This window comes from Monodon monoceros, unplaced genomic scaffold, assembly GCF_005190385.1.
Source record: "Monodon monoceros isolate NGI ecotype Baffin Bay Population unplaced genomic scaffold, NGI_Narwhal_1 Super_Scaffold_18, whole genome shotgun sequence".
Lineage (NCBI taxonomy): Eukaryota > Metazoa > Chordata > Mammalia > Artiodactyla > Monodontidae > Monodon > Monodon monoceros.
The window spans coordinates 159,868,880-159,890,419 of NW_021703774.1; the positions used below are offsets into that span (position 1 = coordinate 159,868,880).

Consider the following 21,540-nt stretch of genomic DNA (forward strand, 5'->3'; position numbering starts at 1 on the left):
GAAGGAAAGGGAATGGAGCTAACATTGGGGAGTGTTTCTGTGTCAGACAGAACTAAAAAGCTGAACGTCTGGACTGTAGGCCTGACTCCCCCTGGATTGGACAGGACAACATTGGACAAGGTGCTTGGTTTTTCTAAACCTTTTTTTAAATACCTATTTCCTATACACCACCCACAGCATTTCTTTGAAGCTAAAATGCAAGTGTGTGTGTGTGTGTGTGTGTGTGTGTGTGTGAAAACACTTTGTAAACTCTAAATTCCTATACAAAGGTAAGAATCTTTACTGTCCAAGCCAATAGTAAAAACAGTGGTATGAAATTCAATAGTCTTTTTCCAAGCACAAAGGAAATAATATGACGATAAAACAATTTCTGTGTGACCATGTCAATCACTAATCTTGATTCAGATTTATGTGCCTAATAAAACCGCTGTAAAGGAGAAGTAACCTTCAGGTATGACCTGCAGAGAAAAACTGTTTATGCCTTGAATAGTGCAAAGAGGATTCTCTGCAGGCAGAGAATGGAGAGCCAGTCATCTGCATCTAGGGTGCAAATTGGATCTCTTACCTGCAGCTCTGCTTCCAGGCCCAGCCGTCTGATAAAGGGGTCAGTGACGTGGTAGCGCCGCTCAAAGCTCAGGGCACCCCGCTCCTGGGGAACAGAAACAAACTCATAGATTCATTGATTCGATTTAACATGATTTACTATGTTCCTATTACATATGCAGCACTGTGCTGGGCCCCACAGGAGCTAGAAAAGAGAACAAGAAATTGGCCTGCAGGAGCTTACAGTATACTTGGGCAGGGATTAGAGAATAATATCGATAGAAGAGAGGATATAATTAAGCACTAAGTTGTAATTGTTGGGTTACCAAAAAAAAAAAAAATTGAAACAACAAATAGGGAATGTTTCCATTCTTAGGTTAGAGAAGGTGGGCATCATCTTTAGGACACATATTGTGGGGTATATATAAAGGAGAAAAATAGCTTGCGTGGTCCCTCCAATTCTATGATTCTGTGCCTCTAGGAATTGGTCCTTGCCCTTGGGGCCACCCAGTCTAATGAAATCACACACAAAACCCCCCACAAATGGACAAAGCTGCAAAAGGATTCAGGGATGCAGGGGAAAATATACAAAACACAGACTAACGTGCACCAGGTACATGGCTCATGTAAAGGCATAAGTGTCACCAATCCTTCTGGATGGTGACCACAGCTTATGCTGCATGCCACTTAATTTTTAAAAGATTTTTGGCGCTTAACCTTTACAAAGAACTTTCTCAGGTTCTTTCGGATTTCATTCTCAAGATCAGCCTGCAGGCAGACAGACATTATTATCATTTAACAACAGAAAACTGAGGCACAGAAAGGCAAAGTGACTAAAGTCTTATAGGTAGTTAATTAGGGCAGTGGTGAGATTAAGCCCCTGACCCCAGCCTGGGCTTCTTACTTCAAAAGCACATCTTGTCTTGGTTGAATCTCCTCCATTAAACCCCCGTGCTCCTTTACTGAGGGCTTCCCTGACAAAGCCTGGGCTACCTCGCTAAATGAGCTTGACTGCCCAGTCATCTATTCATCTCACAGTATTGGAGTGTCTTCCAGGTACAAACTGCAGAGAAAAGGTGCAGGCTTTGGTATAGGAGACCCTCGAAGAAGAGAAGAAAGAGTCTAAGCTAAACTGGGATTAAGACTCCCCCAGGTTCTGTTATAGGTACAGCTGAGCAGCCAGAGCAACGTGAAGAAGCTCTATTTACTTCTGCTGCACACCCCGCCTCCTCCACAGATGTGCACATACATGCTCCCCTCCTCCACCAGACTCCATCAATCTCAGCAGCCCAGGTACAAGTGCTTGGATAGAGGAGTCTCCATGATTCCATGTTCTTGGATAAAAGAAGACCAGAGTCAAGAGACCTTGGTTCTAGTCCTGTGTCTGCCATTAGTTAGTTAATGGCAAGTCACAGACTCTAGTCCTCAGTTTATTCAGCTATAACATGAATCTGTGGGGAAAAAGGACCTCATGCTCTGGTTCATAGGTCTGGGTTGCTTACCTTTATCTGCCTACAGATGAGGTCTCTAGTTATGTTGACTTTTGCCATCTTCTCTTAATGGATTCAACAGAAGGAAGCTATAGAAGGATCTTCAGGACCCTTGAGCATTCCAGCCAAGCCCAGGTCCACAAGACACACATTTAATTACCTGGGGGAAAAAAAATCATCAAACCTTGGAGGATGGAGTAAGGTGGCTTCAGGGCCCTGATTCCACCCCTAAAATAGCCCACCAGCCCACCCAGTAAACTGGCTATTGCCTGTGATTTATGACATGGTGTGCTGGCCCTGCTCCATAGTGTTGAAGAACCTCTGGAGGGTGAAGGGGGTTGGGGGGTGGAGAGACAAGGATTCACAGCCACAGGAAGTACTGGAACAAACACTGAAGGAGTCAGTCATGTGTGCTTCTCTAGAAAATGGGTGTGTGTGTGTGGATATGAGTATGAAGGAAGACGGAAGCACATCCCGAAGTAAGAACAAGGCATACAGCAAGAAAGATGTCAAGTTTCACTTGCTCAGTATGCATCTGTGGCAACCAGTCTGAAACTTTTAATTATGCTTCAAAATCCTTGACCTTCAGCCTGGCTCTCCCCAAAGCCAAATCAGTATCACAAACAGAACATTCAACCCTCTAACAGATTCACAGAATCAAAGAGCGGACAGGAAATGTAATGGTGACCATGTCCAACATAAAGAAATCCTTCTTCAATACCCTGATATGTAGGCTTTCAGACTCAGAACTTCTTAAGCAAACTATTCCTTTATTATACAACTCTGTTAGAAAGACCTAGTCATCTCATTTCTGATAATTTGCCATAAGAAAGCACAAAATATGAGAAATAAAAAAGTTCCATACTGAAACATATTCATCACCGAGTTTGTAAAAGCAAAAAAAATAAAACCACCCAAGTTTCCAATGATAGAGGAATGGCTAAATAATGTATAGCCATATGATATTATGTAGCATTAGAAATGCTACTTATGAAGGAAAAATGCTTATATCATGTCAAATGTTTATATTTTGCTTTTGCAGTAAACACTATTATCACAGCTATGTTTAAAAAAGGAAATATAAAAAATAACAATTGCCATCTTTGGATAATAAATAGTATGACTGATTTTTTCCTTCCACTTTTTGATGTTTTCAAATTTTTTCTATAAAAGCACATTAATTTTATTTTACAATCAGAAAAAAAAACCACTAGAGAAAAAAATAAACCACTGTTTTTGGGGGTTTTTTTTGAACATCTTTATTGGAGTATAATTGCTTTACAATGGTGTGTTAGTTTCTGCTTTATAACAAAGTGAATCAGTTATACATATACATATATCCCCATATCTCTTCCCTCTTGCGTCTCCCTCCCTCCCACCCTCCCTACCCCTCTAGGTGGTCACAAAGCACCGCTGATCTCCCTGTGCTATGCGGCTGCTTCCCACTAGCTATCTATTTTACATTTTAAACCACTATGTTTTAAAAGAAAGTTCTGCCTCCTGTTATGTCCACCTTTTGGTCCTGTTTCTATCTCTGAAGTCACACAGGAGGTCTAGTCCTCCTTCTCCATGATGGCCCTCTAATGATGGCTCGTAAGGCTCATCAGGCCTCTCTGCTAACCCTCCCAAGTCAACAGGACCTCCCAGGGCCACTTCTGGATCTCCTGGCCCTGGCTTTCCTCCAGCTGGCCTCCTGCAGATTCCTAGCACACCCTCCGAAAACCAAACCTTCTCCACCTGAGCTGTGAGCAGACTCCTTCCTTTCCTTTTGGCATTTAACCACAAAAGGAGACTCTATTTATAAACACTATGTTATCGCAGATTTTTTTTTCCTTTAGTGCTAGGCACACAGTGGGACTATAAAAAACTTGCTGCCTGATTAGATGTTCCCATTCAGCTCGAGTTCTTTGGGGCTTATGCCTCCATGGTCTATTTTGGGATTAAAAGCTCTTAAAAGGGCAAGAACCTTCCCTTACAGTGTGGAAGTCACCCAGCATTGCATCTTAGGGAGCATTAACAGGGATATATGGAAGTCACTGGCACTATTTAGGCTCACAAAACCCACAAGCACCAAGAACATCCAGGGATGCCATCTGAAAACTACAATTCCACAATAGCTTTTCCAGGGGCCCTTGGCCATCAAATTAAAATTATGAATTTGAACAAACTGACATAAATTAAGCATTGGCCTGCAATTGTGTTTATGGCTCTGATTTGTGATATAATGGTCAAAGCCAAAACAATAACAGTAATTGCCCCACAATCACCAATAATATGGGGTGAGGCTTATTACAATGGAAAACACCAAAGTCAGTGAGTATATCTGATATAAAGTAAGACCAGTGGGCTTCCCTGGTGGTGCAGTGGTTGAGGGTTCGCCTGCTGATGCAGGGGACACGGGTTCGTGCCCTGGTCCAGGAAGATCCCACGTGCCGCGGAGCGGCTGGGCCCGTGAGCCATGGCCGCTGAGCCTGCGCGTCCGGAGTCTGTGCTGCGCAACGGGGGAGGCCACAACAGTGAGAGGCCCGCGTACCGCAAAAAAAAAAAAAAAAAAAGTAAGGCCAGTGATGTGGCCTTGGTCAGGTCTCTTAATCTCTCTAAGTAGGCCCTCATTCCTGTGACTCACAGGCACAGGAAGCATTGGTACAAACACTGAATGGGCCATGCATGCTTCACCAGAAAAAGGCTCATTTTTTACTCCCAACACCTTTTCCTTGGAAGATTACTGGGAAGGTCAAATAAAATAATGTAAGCATAAAGTTTTTTCTTTAATTTTATTTTGAAAAGAATATAAATACTTTTATCTGCTAAGAAACAGTAAGTTGCCAAATATTATGTACTTACTATGTACCAGGAATTGTACTAAGTGCTTTATATTTATTCATTCATTAATTTATTCATTTAACAGGTGAACACAAGACGCTTCTACTATATGCCAGGTACTATTCTGGGCCCAGGAGATACAGCAGTGAACAAAACAGGCAAGTTCCTTACTCTCATGGTACCTATATTCTAGCAGGAGGGGATAGATAACAAATAATAATACAAATAAAATAAGAAGATATCCAGTAGTGAAAAGAGCTATGATGAAAATAAAACAAGTTGATCAGAGAGTGACTGATGGGCTACTTTTAGACTTGAGGTCAAAGAAGATATAGTGTATTTCGGAGTTTTCTGGCTGCGCAGCATGTGAACTCCCTTCCTGTATTTTGGGAACTCCCCATCTAACGAGTCTGGCGGGAGGCAGAGCGCCCTCTCACTATGAAGTGAGAATGGTGGAGTCAAGATTCTCTTTCTGAGGCTCCCTTACACCTGCAGTGTGTGCATATGGCCCAGGCTATGCCAACAGACACACGAGCCCCAGACCTTAATTGGGATCCGCTGTCAACGAATCAGAGGATCATGGAAAGTCCACGCTGGCAGGAAGAGGTGCTATAATTGCCATTGAGGTCCAGTCAGCTGGTGGCGGTGTAAGCTATATAAGTGGCAGCAGTGACCTCATGGACTGGTTCCGTGAATGATTCTGGCTGTGGGTCCTGGATGCTAACCAGTTTCCCTTGTTGCAGCCCATTCTTCAAGCCTGCTCTGCGGCCTTCTCTGATATTTTGTGAGTTTCCCTAATATCCTTTCAAGAATCAGCTAGAATTGGTTTCTGTTGCTTACAACTACAAATCCTGCCTGATACAGAGGGGCCCTCTGAGAAGATGACATTTAAGCTGAACTGTGAATGACAAGAAATCGCAAAGAACTAGGGGGATACACTTCTGAGGAGAGAGACAACTAGTGCTAAGATTAGTTCAAAAAGCTTGTATGGTAGATGCTACTATCGTTTTATAGATGAAGAAATAGAGTCATAGATGTGAGACAATTTTCACAATGTCACACAGCTAGTAAACTGGAGGTGGAGCTGGGAGTCAAACCTAGAACTGTATGGATACTCTTAATTACTAAGTATATATGAATAAATTACTACAGTATGTAATTTCCTAGAGTAATGATCACTACGAGAATCCCCAAAAGAGCCAACTAATTTGTCACTACTCATTCATTATTTTTCTTAAAACATAAACTGAGTTTTTACCAAGCACCAAGCACTGTGCTTGACACAAGGGAATAATGAGATGAAAGATATAGTACCTATACTAAGAAAGCAAAGAATCAAAGGCAAGGGACTTTAGGGAATTCCTTGGCAGTCCAGCGGTTAGGACTCGGCGCTTTCACTGCTGAGGGCACGGGTTCAATCCCTGGTGGGGGAACTAAGATCCCACAAGCCGCATGGCGAGGCCAAACAAAAAAGAAAAAAATAAAAAAACAAAGGCAAGGGACTTTAGCTAATATTGGTGTGTGGCTTGGAAATACTAAAAGGAACAAGAGAGGTAAAAGCAGAGAAACCAGGCAAGCAAAAACCACTACAATTCAGGTAAATGATAAAATGGAAACTGGGATTTAAAACAATATCAGACTGGTAGGCAGAGGTTTAAAACCCCAAATGTCAAATTTAACACAACTACTGCTCAGTTGGTATTTTGGTAAACATTTCCATTCCCATCCTGAGAAGAAATGATAGCACACTGGCAGATAGCTCATTCTGGAGCACAGCCCACCCTCTCCTCTCTTAAGGGCAACAGTGCCTTTCCACAAACTTTTAGAGGCAGGCAAGCATAACTGGAAACACTTCTAAGCAGAGATTATTTAAAAGGCTCACCTCAGGAGAGAAATACGCTCAAATATACAGGGGGCATAACTAGTTTCATACTTCAGTCCAAAGTCTCTCAAATACAAATAATCAGAGCAATAAATTAAAGTTATTTGAATATTAGGAGATTTAATCATGGTCAAATTTTTTTTTTTTTTTTTGCGGTACTTGGGCCTCTTACCGTTGTGGCCTCTCCCTCTGCGGAGCAGAGGCTGCGGACGTGCAGGCTCAGTGGCCATGGCTCACGGGCCCAGCCGCTCCGCGGCATGTGGGATCCTCCCGGACCGGGGCACGAACCCGTGTCCCCTGCATCGGCAGGCGGACTCTCAACCACTGCGCCACCAGGGAAGCCCCATGGTCAAATTTTAAAAGCATTATTTTAAGGAAGGTTAGGAAATAGTCAATTCTATAAAGAACTCATAAATATGAAATGATACGAATGAAAGACTGGAATTGGCAAAAGGAAGTTATATATATTATATATGATTAAACACTAGAAAAGACTACATCAAGGGGATTTCTATCTCTGGTGCAGTATGCAAATTACATAATGCTCAGTTCTGCTGAGGGGCAAAAAGACGGAAATAAGTGACTTCAAGAATCCATAAGGTGGGGACTTCCCTGGTGGTCCAGTGGCCAAGACTCTGCGCTCCCAATGCAGGGGGCCCGGGTTCAATCCCTGGTCAGGGAACTGGATCCCACATGCCGCAACTGAAAGTTCGCATGCCACAAGGAAGAGTTCGCATGCCTCAACTAAGACCTGATGCAGCCAAATAAAAAAACAAACAAACAGAAAAGGAATCCATAAGGTAAATATTTCAATGCCTATTTTGCCAGGCACTATGCTAAACTTTGAAAATAGAGCAAAGAACAAGCCGAACACAGACCCGTCTCTTCAAGAGCACACAATATAGTTGTAATTAATTGTATATCAATGGCACCAAGGCTACTGTAATCAGAGCTCCAAAGAGGGACTGAAAAAGGCTAATTTAACCAAATGACCAAAATGAACAGCTAGGACAGTAAATTCAGAAGGAACGACATGGAATAATAAATTAAATTTTATTTATACTCATTTATTCACACATCTTAGAAGAGAGCACAAAAATGACAGTAGGGGAAACAAACTAAACATATAACAGTAGAGCTAGACAGACAACTGGGAAATCAATAATGAAGAATAAGGACTTTAACAGACCACAAGCAACTTTTTTTTTTGGCTGAGTCACATGGCTTGCGGGATCTTAGTTTCCCAACCAGGAATTGAACCCTGGCCACCACAGTGAAAGTGCCGAGTCCTAACCACTGGAGCACCAGGGAATTCCCAGACAACAAGCAACTTTTAATGTATCTTCTTCATCCTAAGGATAGCACAGTTAATGAATAAACCCTGATTTTCACACTTAAAGCTCTAATAACACTGAGGGCTAATTTGCTGGCAGAACGTGAAAGCTCAATAAAAATTTCCTCTAGCTAGAATACAAAGGTTTAGGAATGGCATTTACTTGTAATTCAGGATATTGCAGGCAAACTCTAGCTGATATTAAATGGAAAAAAGGAAGAAGGAAGCCAGCTTCTAGGAGTCAGGAATATGAGAAATATAAAAATACCTAAGGCACAAAGGAAAAGATATGATTTAATGTTTTGCAGAGCACAGGCTCTGGACACGCAGGCTCAGCGGCCATGGCTCACGGGCCCAGCCGCTCCGCGGCATGTGGGATCTTCCCAGACGGGGGTACGAACCCGTGCGCCCTGCATCAGCAGGCGCACTCTCAACCACTGCGCCACCAGGGACGCCCTGATTTAATGTTATAAAGAAAATATGAGCTGCTATGCAGATGTTACACCTTCTAAAAGGTATTCTATTCCCAGAGCTCTAAAATGCCTAGAACTTAACACCATCCCTTCCGCAAACTTTTTTTTTTTTAACATCTTTATTGGAGTATAATTGCTTTACTATGGTGTGTTAGTTTCTGCTTTATAACAAAGTGAATCAGTTATACATATGTTCCCATATCTCTTCCCTCTTGCATCTCCCTCCCTCCCACCCTCCCTATCCCACCCCTCCAGGTGGTCACAAAGCACCGAGCTGATCTCCCTGTGCTATGCGGCTACCTCCCACTAGCTATCTATTTTAGTTGTGTATATATGTCCATGCCACTCTCTCACTTTGTCACAGCCCACCCTTCCCCCTCCCCATATCCTCAAGTCCATTCTCTAGTAGGTCTGTGTCTTTATTCCCATCTTGCCGCTAGGTTCTTCATGACCTTTTTTTTTCTTTCTTTCTTAGATTCCATATATATGTGTTAGCATACGGTAGTTTTTCTCTTTCTGACTCACTTCACTCTGTATGACAGACTCTAGGTCCATCCATCTCACTACAAATAACTCAATTTCGTTTCTTTTTATGGCTGAGTAATATTCCATTGTATGTATGTGCCACATCTTCTTTATCCATTCATCTGTTGATGGACACTTAGGTTGCTTCCATGTCCTGGCTACTGTAAACAGAGCTGCAATGAACATTTTGGTACATAACTCTTTGAATTATGGTTTTCTCAGGGCATATGCCCAGTAGTGGGATTGCTGGGTCGTATGGTAGTTCTATTTTTAGTTTTTTAAGGAACCTCCATACTGTTCTCCATTCAATTTACATTCCCACCAACAGTGCAAGAATGTTCCTTTTTCTCCACACCCTCTCCAGCATTTATTGTTTCTAGATTTTTTGATGATGGCCATTCTGACCGGTGTGAGATGATATCTCATTGTAGTTTTGATTTGCATTTCTCTAATGATTAACCACAAACTTTTAACTTAGGCTACTGGGAAACTTTCTTCAATGGGCACATCTTTGTATAGTTACAAAGGAAGCTAATAAAATTCAACTAACAGTTAAATGTGGAGGAATTAATCTCGTACTTCAAAATGAAAAGGGTACCAGTAATATAAGAGCCTAAGGTTAACAAACCCTAGAAGAAAGTACATCTGGAGAAGATTACTCATCTGGAACCAAGGATTGAATTGGTAATATCCAAACAAACATGAGGAACCACCCATTTCAGGTGTGCCATAGTCCTTGTTTAGGATCTGGTTAACGCAGCAGAAAGAGAAGCAGACTTGAAATACTTAGGCACCTGGGCCTGAATTTCAGCTCCGTAGTTGTGCAAGTTACTTAATGTTTCTGAGTTTCAATTTCCTCATTTGTAAAATAGGGATACTAACCTACTTCAATGGATCTTTGTGAGGAATAAATGATGAAATATATATGAAAGTACAAAATATATACCTGGATCGTGGTAGGTGCTTCATAGACTTCCACCAAACCTGAATTCTACTAAGACCTGATAACTCCTGTTATCTATACTCACTGGCATGGTTACAACATTTCTTCCATATTTCATTCCCTACCAGAGAAACAAAGCTGGCACTGAGGATTCCACTGCAGATGGTGGGGAACAGAGAATAGGATGTCTTTATCACCTCTGCTAGCTTTGAAATGCAAGGTCAGGAGGAAAAAAAAGTGACTTTGTTAAAAACAAAGAAACTCGGGCGTCCCTGGTGGCGCAGTGGTTGAGAGTCCGCCTGCCGATGCAGGGCACATGGGTTCGTACCCCTGTCTGGGAAGATCCCACATGCCGCAGAGCGGATGGGCCCGTGAGCCATGGCCGCTGAGCCTGCACGTCCGGAGCCTGTGCTCCGCAACGGGAGAGGCCACAACAGTGAGAGGCCCGCGTACCAGTAAAAAAAACAAAACAAAACAAAGAAACTCCATAAGAAAACGTGTACAAGAATGCACATAGTAACATTATTCACAATAGGTAACAGGTAGAAACCACCGAAATGTCCATCAACTGATCAATGGATAAACAAAAGGTGGTTTATCCATACAATCGAATGTTATTTGGCCAGAAAAAGGAATGAAGTACTGAGACATGTCTACAACATGGATGAAACTTGAAGACATTATGCTAAGTGAAAGAAGCCCACATATAAGTCCATTTATATAAAAAGTCCAGAATAGGCAAATCTATAGAAATAGAAAGTACATTTGTGATTTCTTGGGGCTGGAGGGGACAGGAGGTAGAGGGGTGATAACTAAAGGATATGTTTCCTTTTTTTTTAATTGAATTGAAACTCACGTAACGTAAAATTTACCATTTAAAGTGTACAATTCAGTGATATTTAGTACATTCACAATGTTGTGGGACCACCCCCTCTAGCTAATTCCAAAACATTTCCATCAAGCCAGAAGAAAACCTCATACCCATTAAGCAGTCATTCCCTATTCCCTCCTCCCCCCAGCACCTGGCAACTACTAATTTACTTTCTGTATCTATGGATTTATCTATTCTAGGTTTTTCATATAAATGGAATCCTACAATTTGTGGCCTTTTTGTGTCTGGCCTCTTTCACGTATTATAATGTTTTGAGGTTCATCCATGTTGCAGCACGTGTCAGTACTTCGTTCCTTTTTATGGCTCAGTACTATTCCATTGCACTGCTATGCCACATTGTGTTTATCCATTCATCTATTGTGAATAGTGCTGCTATAAACATTCATGTACAAGTCTCTGTTTGAGTACTTGTTTGCAATTCTTTGGGGTATATACCTAGGAGTGGAATTGCCGGGTCATATGGTAATTCTATGTTTAACTATCTGAGGAATCGCCAAACTGTTTTCCGTAGTAGCTGCACCATTTTACAGTCTCACCAGCCAATGTATAAGGGTTCCACTTTCTCCACATCCTCACCAACACTTTTTTTTTTTTTTAAATTATAGCCATCTTCGTGGATGTGAAGTCGTATTTCACTGTGGTTTGGAGTTTCTTCTTGAGGTGATAAGTATGTTCTAAAATTGACTGTGGTGATCGTTGCACATCTGTGAGTCTACTAAAAACCAATGAATTGTATACTTTAAATGCATGAATTATATGGCATACGGATTATATCCCAACAAAGTTATTATATAAAAGAAAAAAGGAGGGATTCCCTGGTGGCGCAGTGGTTGACAGCCCGCCTGCCGATGCAGGGGACACGGGTTCGTGCCCCGGTCCGGGAAGATCCCACATGCCGCGGAGCGGCTAGGTCCGTGAGCCATGGCCACTGAGCCTGCGCTTCCAGAGCCTGTGCTCTGCAACGGGAGAGGCCACAACAGTGAGACGCCCGCGTACAGAAAAAAAAAAAAAAAGGAACTACTAATACAGGCAACAACATGGAAGAATCTCTTAGATTCTGAGCAACAGAAGCCAGACGTAAAGTACATACTGTATGATTCCATCTATATGAAGTTCTAAAACAGGCAAAGTATAGTTAAAAAAAAATCAGAAATGTTGCCTGGGTGTGTGGAGATTGGCAAGAAAAGTACACCAGAGAACTTTCTAGAGTGATAGAAGGCTCTCTATATATTGATGGAGTATGATTTCACGGATATTGGAGGTATGTTCACATGGGTATATCCATTTGTTAAAATTATACAATCAAGATTAGTGTTTTCATGTTTCTAAATTTCACCTAAAAAATAGAATGAGTGGGTGGAAAGCAGGGGAGGTATAGGTGAAACAAGAATGGCAGGATGGGGGCTTCCCTGGTGGCGCAGTGGTTGAGAGTCCGCCTGCCGATGCAGGGGACACGGGTTCGTGCCCTGGTCCGGGAAGACCCCACATGCCGCGGAGCGGCTGGGCCCGTGAGCCATGGCCGCTGAGCCTGCGCGTCCGGAGCCTGTGCTCCGCAACAGTGAGAGGCCCGCGTACCGTAAAAAAAAGAAAAAAAAAGAATGGCAGGATGTTGACAGTTATTGAGATAGGATGATGAGTACATGGCGGTTTATTATACTCTTCTACTTTGTATACATTTGGAATTCTCTCTAATAAAGCCCTTTTAAAAATCTTTCTTTCCGGGAATTCCCTGGCCATCCAATGGTTAGGACTCCGCGCTTCTACTGCCGGGGCACCGGGTTCGATTCCTGGTTGGGGAACGAAGTTTCCACGAGCCTCATGATGCGGCAAAAAAACCCACTTTTTTTCCTATTATAGAGTCATTCAAAACATGGAAGACTGCTTAATGAAATGGAAAAACCATTAATCATTTTAGTTTAAAAACTAGGTTTAAGACATCTATATAGCCATCCCAGCCTTGGGGGAAAAAATACAAACCAAAAAATGTACATATGTAATGCTATAACAAGAAGGATATGCACCAAAATTGTTAGCCAGTGGTCATGTCTCTGGTAGGACAACAGGCGATATATTTTTCTTTCTGTTCCTGTGTATTTTCCAAGTATTCTACTGTTAACTTTTATTGTTTTGTGTTAATGTGGAAATAGTCATTAGAAACTAGCTTTGGATGGAAAGAAACTTGAGTTTGAATCTGGCTCAACCACACACTAGGTTGCGTTCTTGGGCAAAACTGTTTACTTTTTTTTTTTTTTTTTTTGCGGTACAAGGGCCTCTCACTGTTGTGGCCTCTCCCGTTGCGGAGCACAGGCTCCGGATGCGCAGGCTCGGCGGCCATGGCTCACAGGCCTAGCCGCTCCGCGGCATGTGGGATCTTCCCAGACCGGGGCACGAACCCGTGTCCCCTGCATCGGCAGGCGGACTCTCAACCACTGCGCCACCAGGGAAGCCCCCAAAACTGTTTACTTTTAAGCTCCTGGGTTTTTGGTTTTATTTTTGTTTTTACCTGCTATATAGGTATATGTAATATCATCTATCTCACAGGGTTATTGGGCGCATTAATGAGGTAATGCATTGTAAAACACTTAGCACAATACCTGGCACGTGATAATTCAAGAAACACTGGCTGTTTTTTCAACTGTTACACAGAGATAATGATTGTACCTACCTCAGGGCTGTTGTGAGGATTACATGGGATAACTGGCACACTGTAAATACTAAGTGTGAGTGACAGCATTATTTTCAATAAGAAAAAATCGTTTAAGAAAAGCCTCCTCTCAAAAAGTTAAACTTAGAGTGACCATATGACCCAGAAATTTTACTCCTAGGTATCTACTCCAAGAGAAGTGAAAACCTATGTCCGCATGAAAACTTGTACATGAACACTCATAGCAGCATTGTTTATAATATCCCCAAAGTAGAAACAACCGAAATGTCCATCAATGGATAAATAAAATGTGGTATATCCATATATGGAATATTATTCTTCCATAAAAAGGAATGAAGTACTGATTCATGCTGAATCAAGGAATTAAGGAATGAAAAAAGGAATGAAGTACTGATTCATCCATAACATGGATGAAACTTGAAAACATTGTGTTAAGGGAAAGAAGCCAGTCCCAAAAGGCCACATATTGTATGAATCCATTTATATGAAATGTCAAGAATAGAAAAAGCTATAGAGACAGAAAGTAGATTAGTGGTTGTCTAGTGTTGAGGGAGAAGATGGGATGATTGGGGGTAGGCAGTGATAGCTACAGGGTATGGGTTTCTTTTGGGGGGTGATGAAAATGTTCCAGGATTAGATATTGGTGATGGCTGCACAACTTTGTGAATATAATAAAAAGCGCAGATTTGCACACATTAAGAGGGTAGGTTTTATGGTAAGTAAATTATATCTCAATTGTAAAGGAGGAAAAGTCCCAAAACACCTTCTTCTTTTCTCTACCTCAAAATGACAACTTATGAAAAGAAAATTTAGTTCTCACCCTTTCCTTCATCTGTCTCCTAACTTGAACAGTAGTTATTTATGTGGCTTCTCTTCCTTAAAAGACTAAAAGCATCCTGAGGGCCAGCTCTTTATCTGATTCATCTATTGATCCTCCTGGGTCCCCAAGGAGTGATGTGGGCTTAGCAGGTACCAATAAATACTTGCTGAATGAATAACAGCATGACTACCTTGCATACAAACAGTATTTTATCCCTATCAGAATGCTTTTGCTCATGCTTTTCATTTGAACCTCACAACAATCTTGTGAGGAAGCTCGAAAGTTATTTTCATCCCCATTTAACAAAGGAGAACTGAAGCACAATGCTATGTGGTACTGAGGAAGAAGCACTAAACCCGGATTAGGGTCTTGTGCTCCAGGCCAAGATCTGCCTCTAACTGGCTGTGTGACTCTGAGTATGACATTTCATTCCCTCCACCTATTTACCCATCTGTAAAATGAGAGGTAGACTCTGAGATGAGCTGCAAAACCCGTTCCAATGCCCTTATCCCATAATTCTAAGGACACACTGCTAGGCAGCAGTAGAGTGGAGAAGGAACCCAAGTCATCTGTATTCTCTTTCCTCTGGACTTGCTGCCTACCACTGCAGGGAGGTGCTCCCATTGAGTGACAGCAGACCCCCTTTCAACATTCTGAATTATGCAAAAGATGTATGCAAGTTTCCCTTCACTCTATTTGCGATGGTTTTCCTACTGAAGCAATCCTATAGGAAAAAAAAAAAAAGCACTTCCAATGCATAAAGGTAATTGGAACTAGTATAATAAAATAAAAAGAGTTGGGCTGTGGAGTCCGACAGACCTAAAGTTCAATCCAGTTCTGCCACCTACTTTCTGTGTGACAGCATTTCTAAACCTCAGTTTCCCAATCTATAAAACAGAGATGATGGGACTTCCCTGGTGGTCCAGTGGGTAAGACTCCACGCTGCCAATGCAGGGGGCCCAGGTTTGATCCCTGGTCGGGGAACTAGATCCCACATGTATGCCTCAACTAAGAGTCTGCATGCCAGAACTAAAGATCCCGCATGCCTCAACTAAACATGCTGCAACGAAGATCTCGCCTGCCACAACTAATACCTGGAGCAGCCAAAAATAAATAAATAAATTAATTAATTAATAAAAAGAAAAACAGGGATTGGGCTTCCCTGGTGGCGCAGTGGTTGAGAGTCCGCCTGCCGATGCAGGGGACACGGGTTCGTGCCCCGGTCCGGGAAAATTCCACATGCCACGGAGCGGCTGGGCCCCCGAGCCATGGCCGCTGAGCCTGCGCGTCCGGAGCCTGTGCTCCGCAACGGGAGAGGCCACAACAGTGAGAGGCCCTTGTACCGGAAAAAAAAAACAAAACAGGGATGATAAAGCCTACCTTCACAGACTGATGTGGAATGGAAGAGCCACATATGTAAAATGCCTGACACTGAGCATAGTAAATAATATTTATTGAACATTCTAAACATTTTACAAGTGTTATCTGACAGACTCCTCATAACAGCCCTGTGAGACAGGTACTACTATTATCCTCATTTTATAGATGAAGGATCTGAGGCATGGAGAAGTTAACTTGCCCGAAGTTACAGTAATTAAATGAAGAGTCAAACTAGATAGCTTAACTCCAGGACCCAGGCTGTTGGCCACTAAAAAAGAGTTGCTACTATTATCTTTAATCAGACCACATCCAAGCAGTCTTCCCCAATAGAAACTTTGTCTCTTACCGTTTCTTAGGGTTAGGCTAAGGAATCAAAATCACCTTGACTCTGCTGGTCTCAAACACAAATTTAAAGATTGCATTTCAGGGTCATGGACTAAGTTGGCACAAGGACATCATCTGAGAAAGGTGTGGATGGTAGGACAAGCCCATCGGCAAAGCATCTTTGGAAAAGTTCTCTGCCATCTTTGAGGCTCCTGGCTTAAATGATTCCATATGGGGCTGACTGAAGCTTTCTCTGTGGAAGGCCATCCTAAGAAATGCTTCACTTGTGGAGGCTCTGGATGAAAACTCACCTGGATGTCTTCTCTGCCTGTATGGTTCTGTATCGCGATTTGGGTTTTGTGAAAAATTTTCCTGATGTTTTCAGAGCTTTACTTTTCAGTGATCATAGATAATTTATCTGCCTTCTCCTAGGGCCACAATTACCTTAAGGTAATGGAAGGGAACAGAAAGAGAAATGGAAGCATATTCTGATAATGCTATCCTTTCTCATTGTATTCAAGAGCATCCACAGTCTTGCATTTTGCCTTTAACTTGCAGCTTTCCAAATCCTGCCACAACTCAAAGTACCTTTTCACAGGGGAGCCTTTTAAGTTTTGCCCCCTAACTTTACTCCTAGCAGAAACGTCAAGGAAAACTAAGCCAATCAATTTGGAAATGCTTCCTTTCTGATTCATTTGCAGCTGTGTTACATCCAGATGTCTGACTCAAGAGGGAACCAGGTAAGCCACTGGCACCCAAACACTCAGGCCTCAACTGATGAAGCTCCCTGACCAGAAACGCCTGCCTCCCATTCTGATAAAGGCTCTCTAAAAGGTTCAGGAATAAGCACAGTTTTATGCTTTCTGAAAACAGAATCTGGGGGTTATGAACAAGGACAAAATTTTACCAAGGTCCTGATCCTAACACTGTCTCTAGAGAGCTTGTAGATAGCTACCTGGGCAAGGACTGATCCTGCTCTGCTCCCTTCCCCAAGAAAATGGGGTTAATACCTCCCCAGATGGCTACAGGGAGGATTAAGGGTTATTATTCTTGGCATCCCGCTCTGTCACAGCTCTAGCAGTTGTGACCTTGTTCACCCTAAAATAAGACATTAAATATAAAAATGCAAACAGTGATCCCTGAATCTGATTCTACAATAGGGTGAGAATTTTCTTTCACACAGCTTCTGACACTGCCTCCAATACTCCAACCTGTTGGCTGAATACTCCTCTTATTCAGGCCTCAAGTTTTTAAGGTATTAGTTACTAATGCCACAAAGCCCTTTGTGGAGTCAGCAGCTGTTACTAATAGCACCAAGAATGAACCCCACGACTCTCAGGGTTTCAGTCAGGCCTGAATTCAACCTGAAGAAACCAAAGTGGCACCCCTTTACCCCCAAACCCAGGCTCTTGGGGGCAAAAGATGAGATCTAGTGAAAAGCATGTATTACATCATTTAGTCCTTATATACCCACTGTAATGTAGGTGCTCATTTCACATATGAGGAAAGTATAGCTCAGAGAGAACATGTGCTTTACTCTAGGTTACACAGCTAAGAAGGTGCAGACATAGGTTCAAATATCAGCCCTACTACTACTAGCTGTGTAACCTCCAGCATATTTTTCAACTTTCTGGACCCTCAGTTTCCTCATTTGTAAAGTGGAAATAGTGATAATACTTACCTCAGGGGACTTCTGAAGATTAAATGAAATATTGTAGGAAAAGTGTTCAGCAAGTGCCAGGCACAAAGTAAGTATTCAATACATATTAGATTTTTACAGATCAAAATGACAGGAATTTGATATAATAACAGAGTTTAAAATACTGAAAAAAAACCTCAGTCCAATTTAACTACATAAGTATGAACTCCTCTACCATATCCTTGATAAGAAGTGGCAAAGCCTCTGCTTGAATACCTCCAATGATGGGTAACTCACTCCCCCACAAGGCAGCCCATTGTGTTTTTAGAAAGCCAAATTCTCTCCTGTCAAGCCAACATCTACCCTCTTGGAATTTCCATCCTTTGATCCTAGTGCTGCCTTGCAGAATCACACAGAGGAAGTCCAGTTCCTTTTCCAAAGACAGTTCTTCAAGTATGTGTTCCCCCAGGCTCTTAGCTTTGGTCCTTTCAGCCCTTGCTCAAGTGTCACAGTCCCTGAGGAGACAGACCTGGGTCTGAATTCTGATCCTTTCACTTGCTAGCTGTGTGACCTTAAGCAAGTTATTTTACCTCTCTGAACCTGTGTCTTCATATGTATAATAGGAAAAACTTTCACTTCACACGGTAGTCATGAAGGTTAAATTAGATAAAGTAAGAACACTACCTAGCACAGAGCGTGACATATACCAGGCCCTCAATAAATGTCAGTCACTTTTTAGGATGTACTCCAGTTAGTAAATATCCCTCAAAGTAAATTAGCCAGAATTAAACGTAACACCAAGGGACTGGTTTCTGATGGCAATTGTCAGGGCTTGGGTTTTTGAAGAGCTTATTAGACAGCTGAGAAGAAAGCACAGCCTAAGAATTATATGGGTTTGGCAGCCCAAAGATGCAGTGGAGAATCTGGAAAGGTGAGGATAAAAGAAGAAAGGAAACAGAATGGATCATTAAACCAGTGGCCCAAAAGAAAAGGTTAAGTATCACCACATTACACGTTGTCTATGACTCCCTCTCTGAGACCCAGGACTGCACACGTGGGCTATACTCCTTAATTCAAAAAGGAGAGAAGAAAAATAAAAATAATTGAAGAATAATTAAAGTCACACTTTTGGGTCTTCCCAGCAGTTGGCCCCTCAAGAGCCACAGATTTTAGCAGAGGGCTTCTTCAGTTGTATCCTTCCAGATTCTGAAGCCCACATGCGTGAAAATACCCTCCATAGGATGTCCCATGAGTTCTTACCAGCTAGAAAAACTGTCAGCTGTTTCACAACTTTAAAACTGGCAAATCGTCAATGTTAACACCATCACCACAATCACTACACATATTCTCTTTCCTTCAGTGACCCCAAGGGAAGGAGTCCCAGGCAGAAATATGAATTGTTGTTCAGTTACTCTTCAGAGTTGACCCAAAGCACTGCTTCTACAAAGTGGGATGTGACTTGAACATAAGTGTCCCCAAAGAGGTTAAGAGGGAAGGACAGCTGGACTCCAGAATTAAGCAGCATGATCACAAACTATGGCAGAAAAGGTTGTTTCCCACCTGCCGATGAAATACAACAAACTGCAATGAAAAAATCCATTGTTAGTCTTAGACTCGGCCCAAAGGAGCCCTACTAATTACTCCTTGGCCTGTGATAGAGGATCTGGTTATCACTATGCTCAATAGCCAAGATTCAATTCAATCCCTTTAAAAATATAATTACAAAGAAGCAGCAGCCAGAATTCAAACCAAAAATATCCTTTAGTAGTTCCTTCAACTTAGTGAACACAGACTGGCCACTCAAGGAGGACTGCAATGTACAGAAAAGCTTAGTGAGGCCACGGGGCATACCTGTGCCCTAGGTGGGGATTTCATAATGCCTTTGAGTCAGGAGGTGACCTCAGAATAATAATCTTCTTCTCAAAACTGTTTCAGGCTTTATTAAAAGGGAAGACTTAACTGCCACTTTGCCCTGATCATCCACCCCATCTTTGGGAAGAATGGGGAAGCTACATCCACCCTACCAGGCTTTTAAACTCACTAACTTGAGAGGAAAACTTTTTAAAGTTGCTTTACCACTACCTCAGGAAGTTAAAGAAAGTCATAGAAGGAAAGGCCTTTGGAGGAAATAGTCAAATTAGGTTGTTAGACATTAGTCATAAATCCCGATGCCTCTTTTCTAGAGACCCTAGTAGTACACCTGCAGAAGAGAGAGCCAGAGGGCACTATGCGAATTCAACCTGGCTGGCAAGGGGGCGTCTCACTGCAGCTTTCAGCAACGAGAATTGGATCCTGCTGGGTCGCAGTCTCTCTCCTACTCCACACTTCCCATTTGCCCTTTGAAGTGGGTACTGAATAGCCAGTTCCCAAGTAAAGGCCCTTTGTACGGGTGCTACAGTCGCCTGGTGGAAACACCTCGGCAGAGTTCAGTCTGGTGCCAGGATGGGCCACTGAAGGCATCTGCGGCTGCCAGAAGCCTGGACTGGACACGGGGACGGACACACACACACACACACACAGATGGAAACTAAGAGAGAGCAGGTCAGGTCAACGTTGCCCTCCCGACACTTCCACCTGCCCCCTTCTTCCTGAGACCCGCGCCAGATCAGATGTCAAACAAAAACTCCGCAAAAAAAGTCCCGTGATGGGACGACTTCCACCTCTCCCTCGGAAGAGCCTCCCCAAACTCCCAGAGCCTTCCCTCCACGTCCCTGCCAGCCCTCCGTCCCCACCCCGCCCCCGGCCCACTCTGCCCTCCGACCCGGCGAGGCCTGCCCCTTCTCGGGACACCCCGGAGCCCTCAGGCGGACGGGTCCAGGCCCCCGGGCCGGCAGGGCTGGGGCCGGCCCAGAGCTGGCGGCCCGTGTGCCGAGGCTGCCGGAGCCGGTCCTCGCCTCGGCGCCAGCGGAGAGCAGGGGGCGGCGGCTACCCGTACCTGTCAGGCCTCTTCCCAGGACCGGTGGCGGCGCAACTTCAGGAGCCCATGTCCGTCCGGGGGGCCCGGCCCCTCTCCCCGGAGGGGGGGCGCGGATCCCGGGGAGGGGGCTGGAGGGCCCGGGCAGCTCTAGCCCCTTCCCATGCTCCCCGCCTGGCGCCTGGCCGGGGCCGGACAGCGCCTCCGCCCGCCCCTGCGCACCGCCTCACACCCGCGCTCACACACACTCACACTCCCTCGCGCGCTCTCACACACGCACTCCCCTCCCTCCTCCTCCTCTGTTTATCTCCTCCAGCTGTCTGGGGACCCAGGAGAAGCCCAGCACCGCGCCTGCGCCACGCAGTCTCCGCCCCCGCCCCGCGCCTCACAGCCAGCGGCTACGCTACAGAGACAGCGCCCGGCCGTTTCCAGAATGGCGATCAGGGGCCCCTCCACCCCCCGCTCCTGGTCAACGTCTGCTGCCGGCGGCGCCCACTAACCTGCTAGTTGGGGAGCCCCGCATGGCCGCGGCCAATCCGCTTCGCCGCTCGCCAGACCGGCAGCCAGTGGGCGGGCGGAAAAGCCGGGCTAAGCCTGGAGCAACCTGGGAGTCGTAGTTTTTCTCCGTCGAAGAGCTCCCGCAGCGCGGGCTCACCCCGCCCAGTTGCCATTAGTTACCCGGACGCACCTTCCACCCTATATGCGCGTAAAATGCTCCCTCCTGTCGCTTCTGGGACACTCCCCTCACCCATTGCCCCCAGAGCCCGACACAGTCTCCTAAGAGCCTCCTCAAGACTCCCTCAGAGCCCCTTAATTGGGGGACTCTTCAGGCTGGGGCCCCAGGGTCACCCCAGAGCCAAGTCTCACGTTACTTCTTCCTGCTCTGGAGGGCTG

General features: G+C 44.0%; 1 protein-coding gene across 2 annotated transcripts in view; it reads right to left on the minus strand.

Annotated features, from left to right (window-relative positions):
- The window catches only part of WDTC1 (WD and tetratricopeptide repeats 1), a 71,851-nt gene extending 50,749 nt beyond the window's left edge, over positions 1-21,102 (minus strand). The window contains exons 1-3 of one of the 2 annotated variants that reach the window (XM_029228934.1): positions 20,668-21,102; positions 2,046-2,193; positions 566-649 (exon numbers count right to left, since the gene is read on the minus strand). In XM_029228934.1, the coding sequence (XP_029084767.1) occupies positions 566-649; positions 2,046-2,093 (132 nt within the window). In that variant the 5' untranslated portion in view covers positions 2,094-2,193; positions 20,668-21,102. The remainder of the gene's footprint in view (positions 1-565; positions 650-2,045; positions 2,194-20,667) is intronic. The other variant, XM_029228933.1, reaches the window with a different exon arrangement.
- Positions 21,103-21,540: the final 438 nt, after the last annotated feature.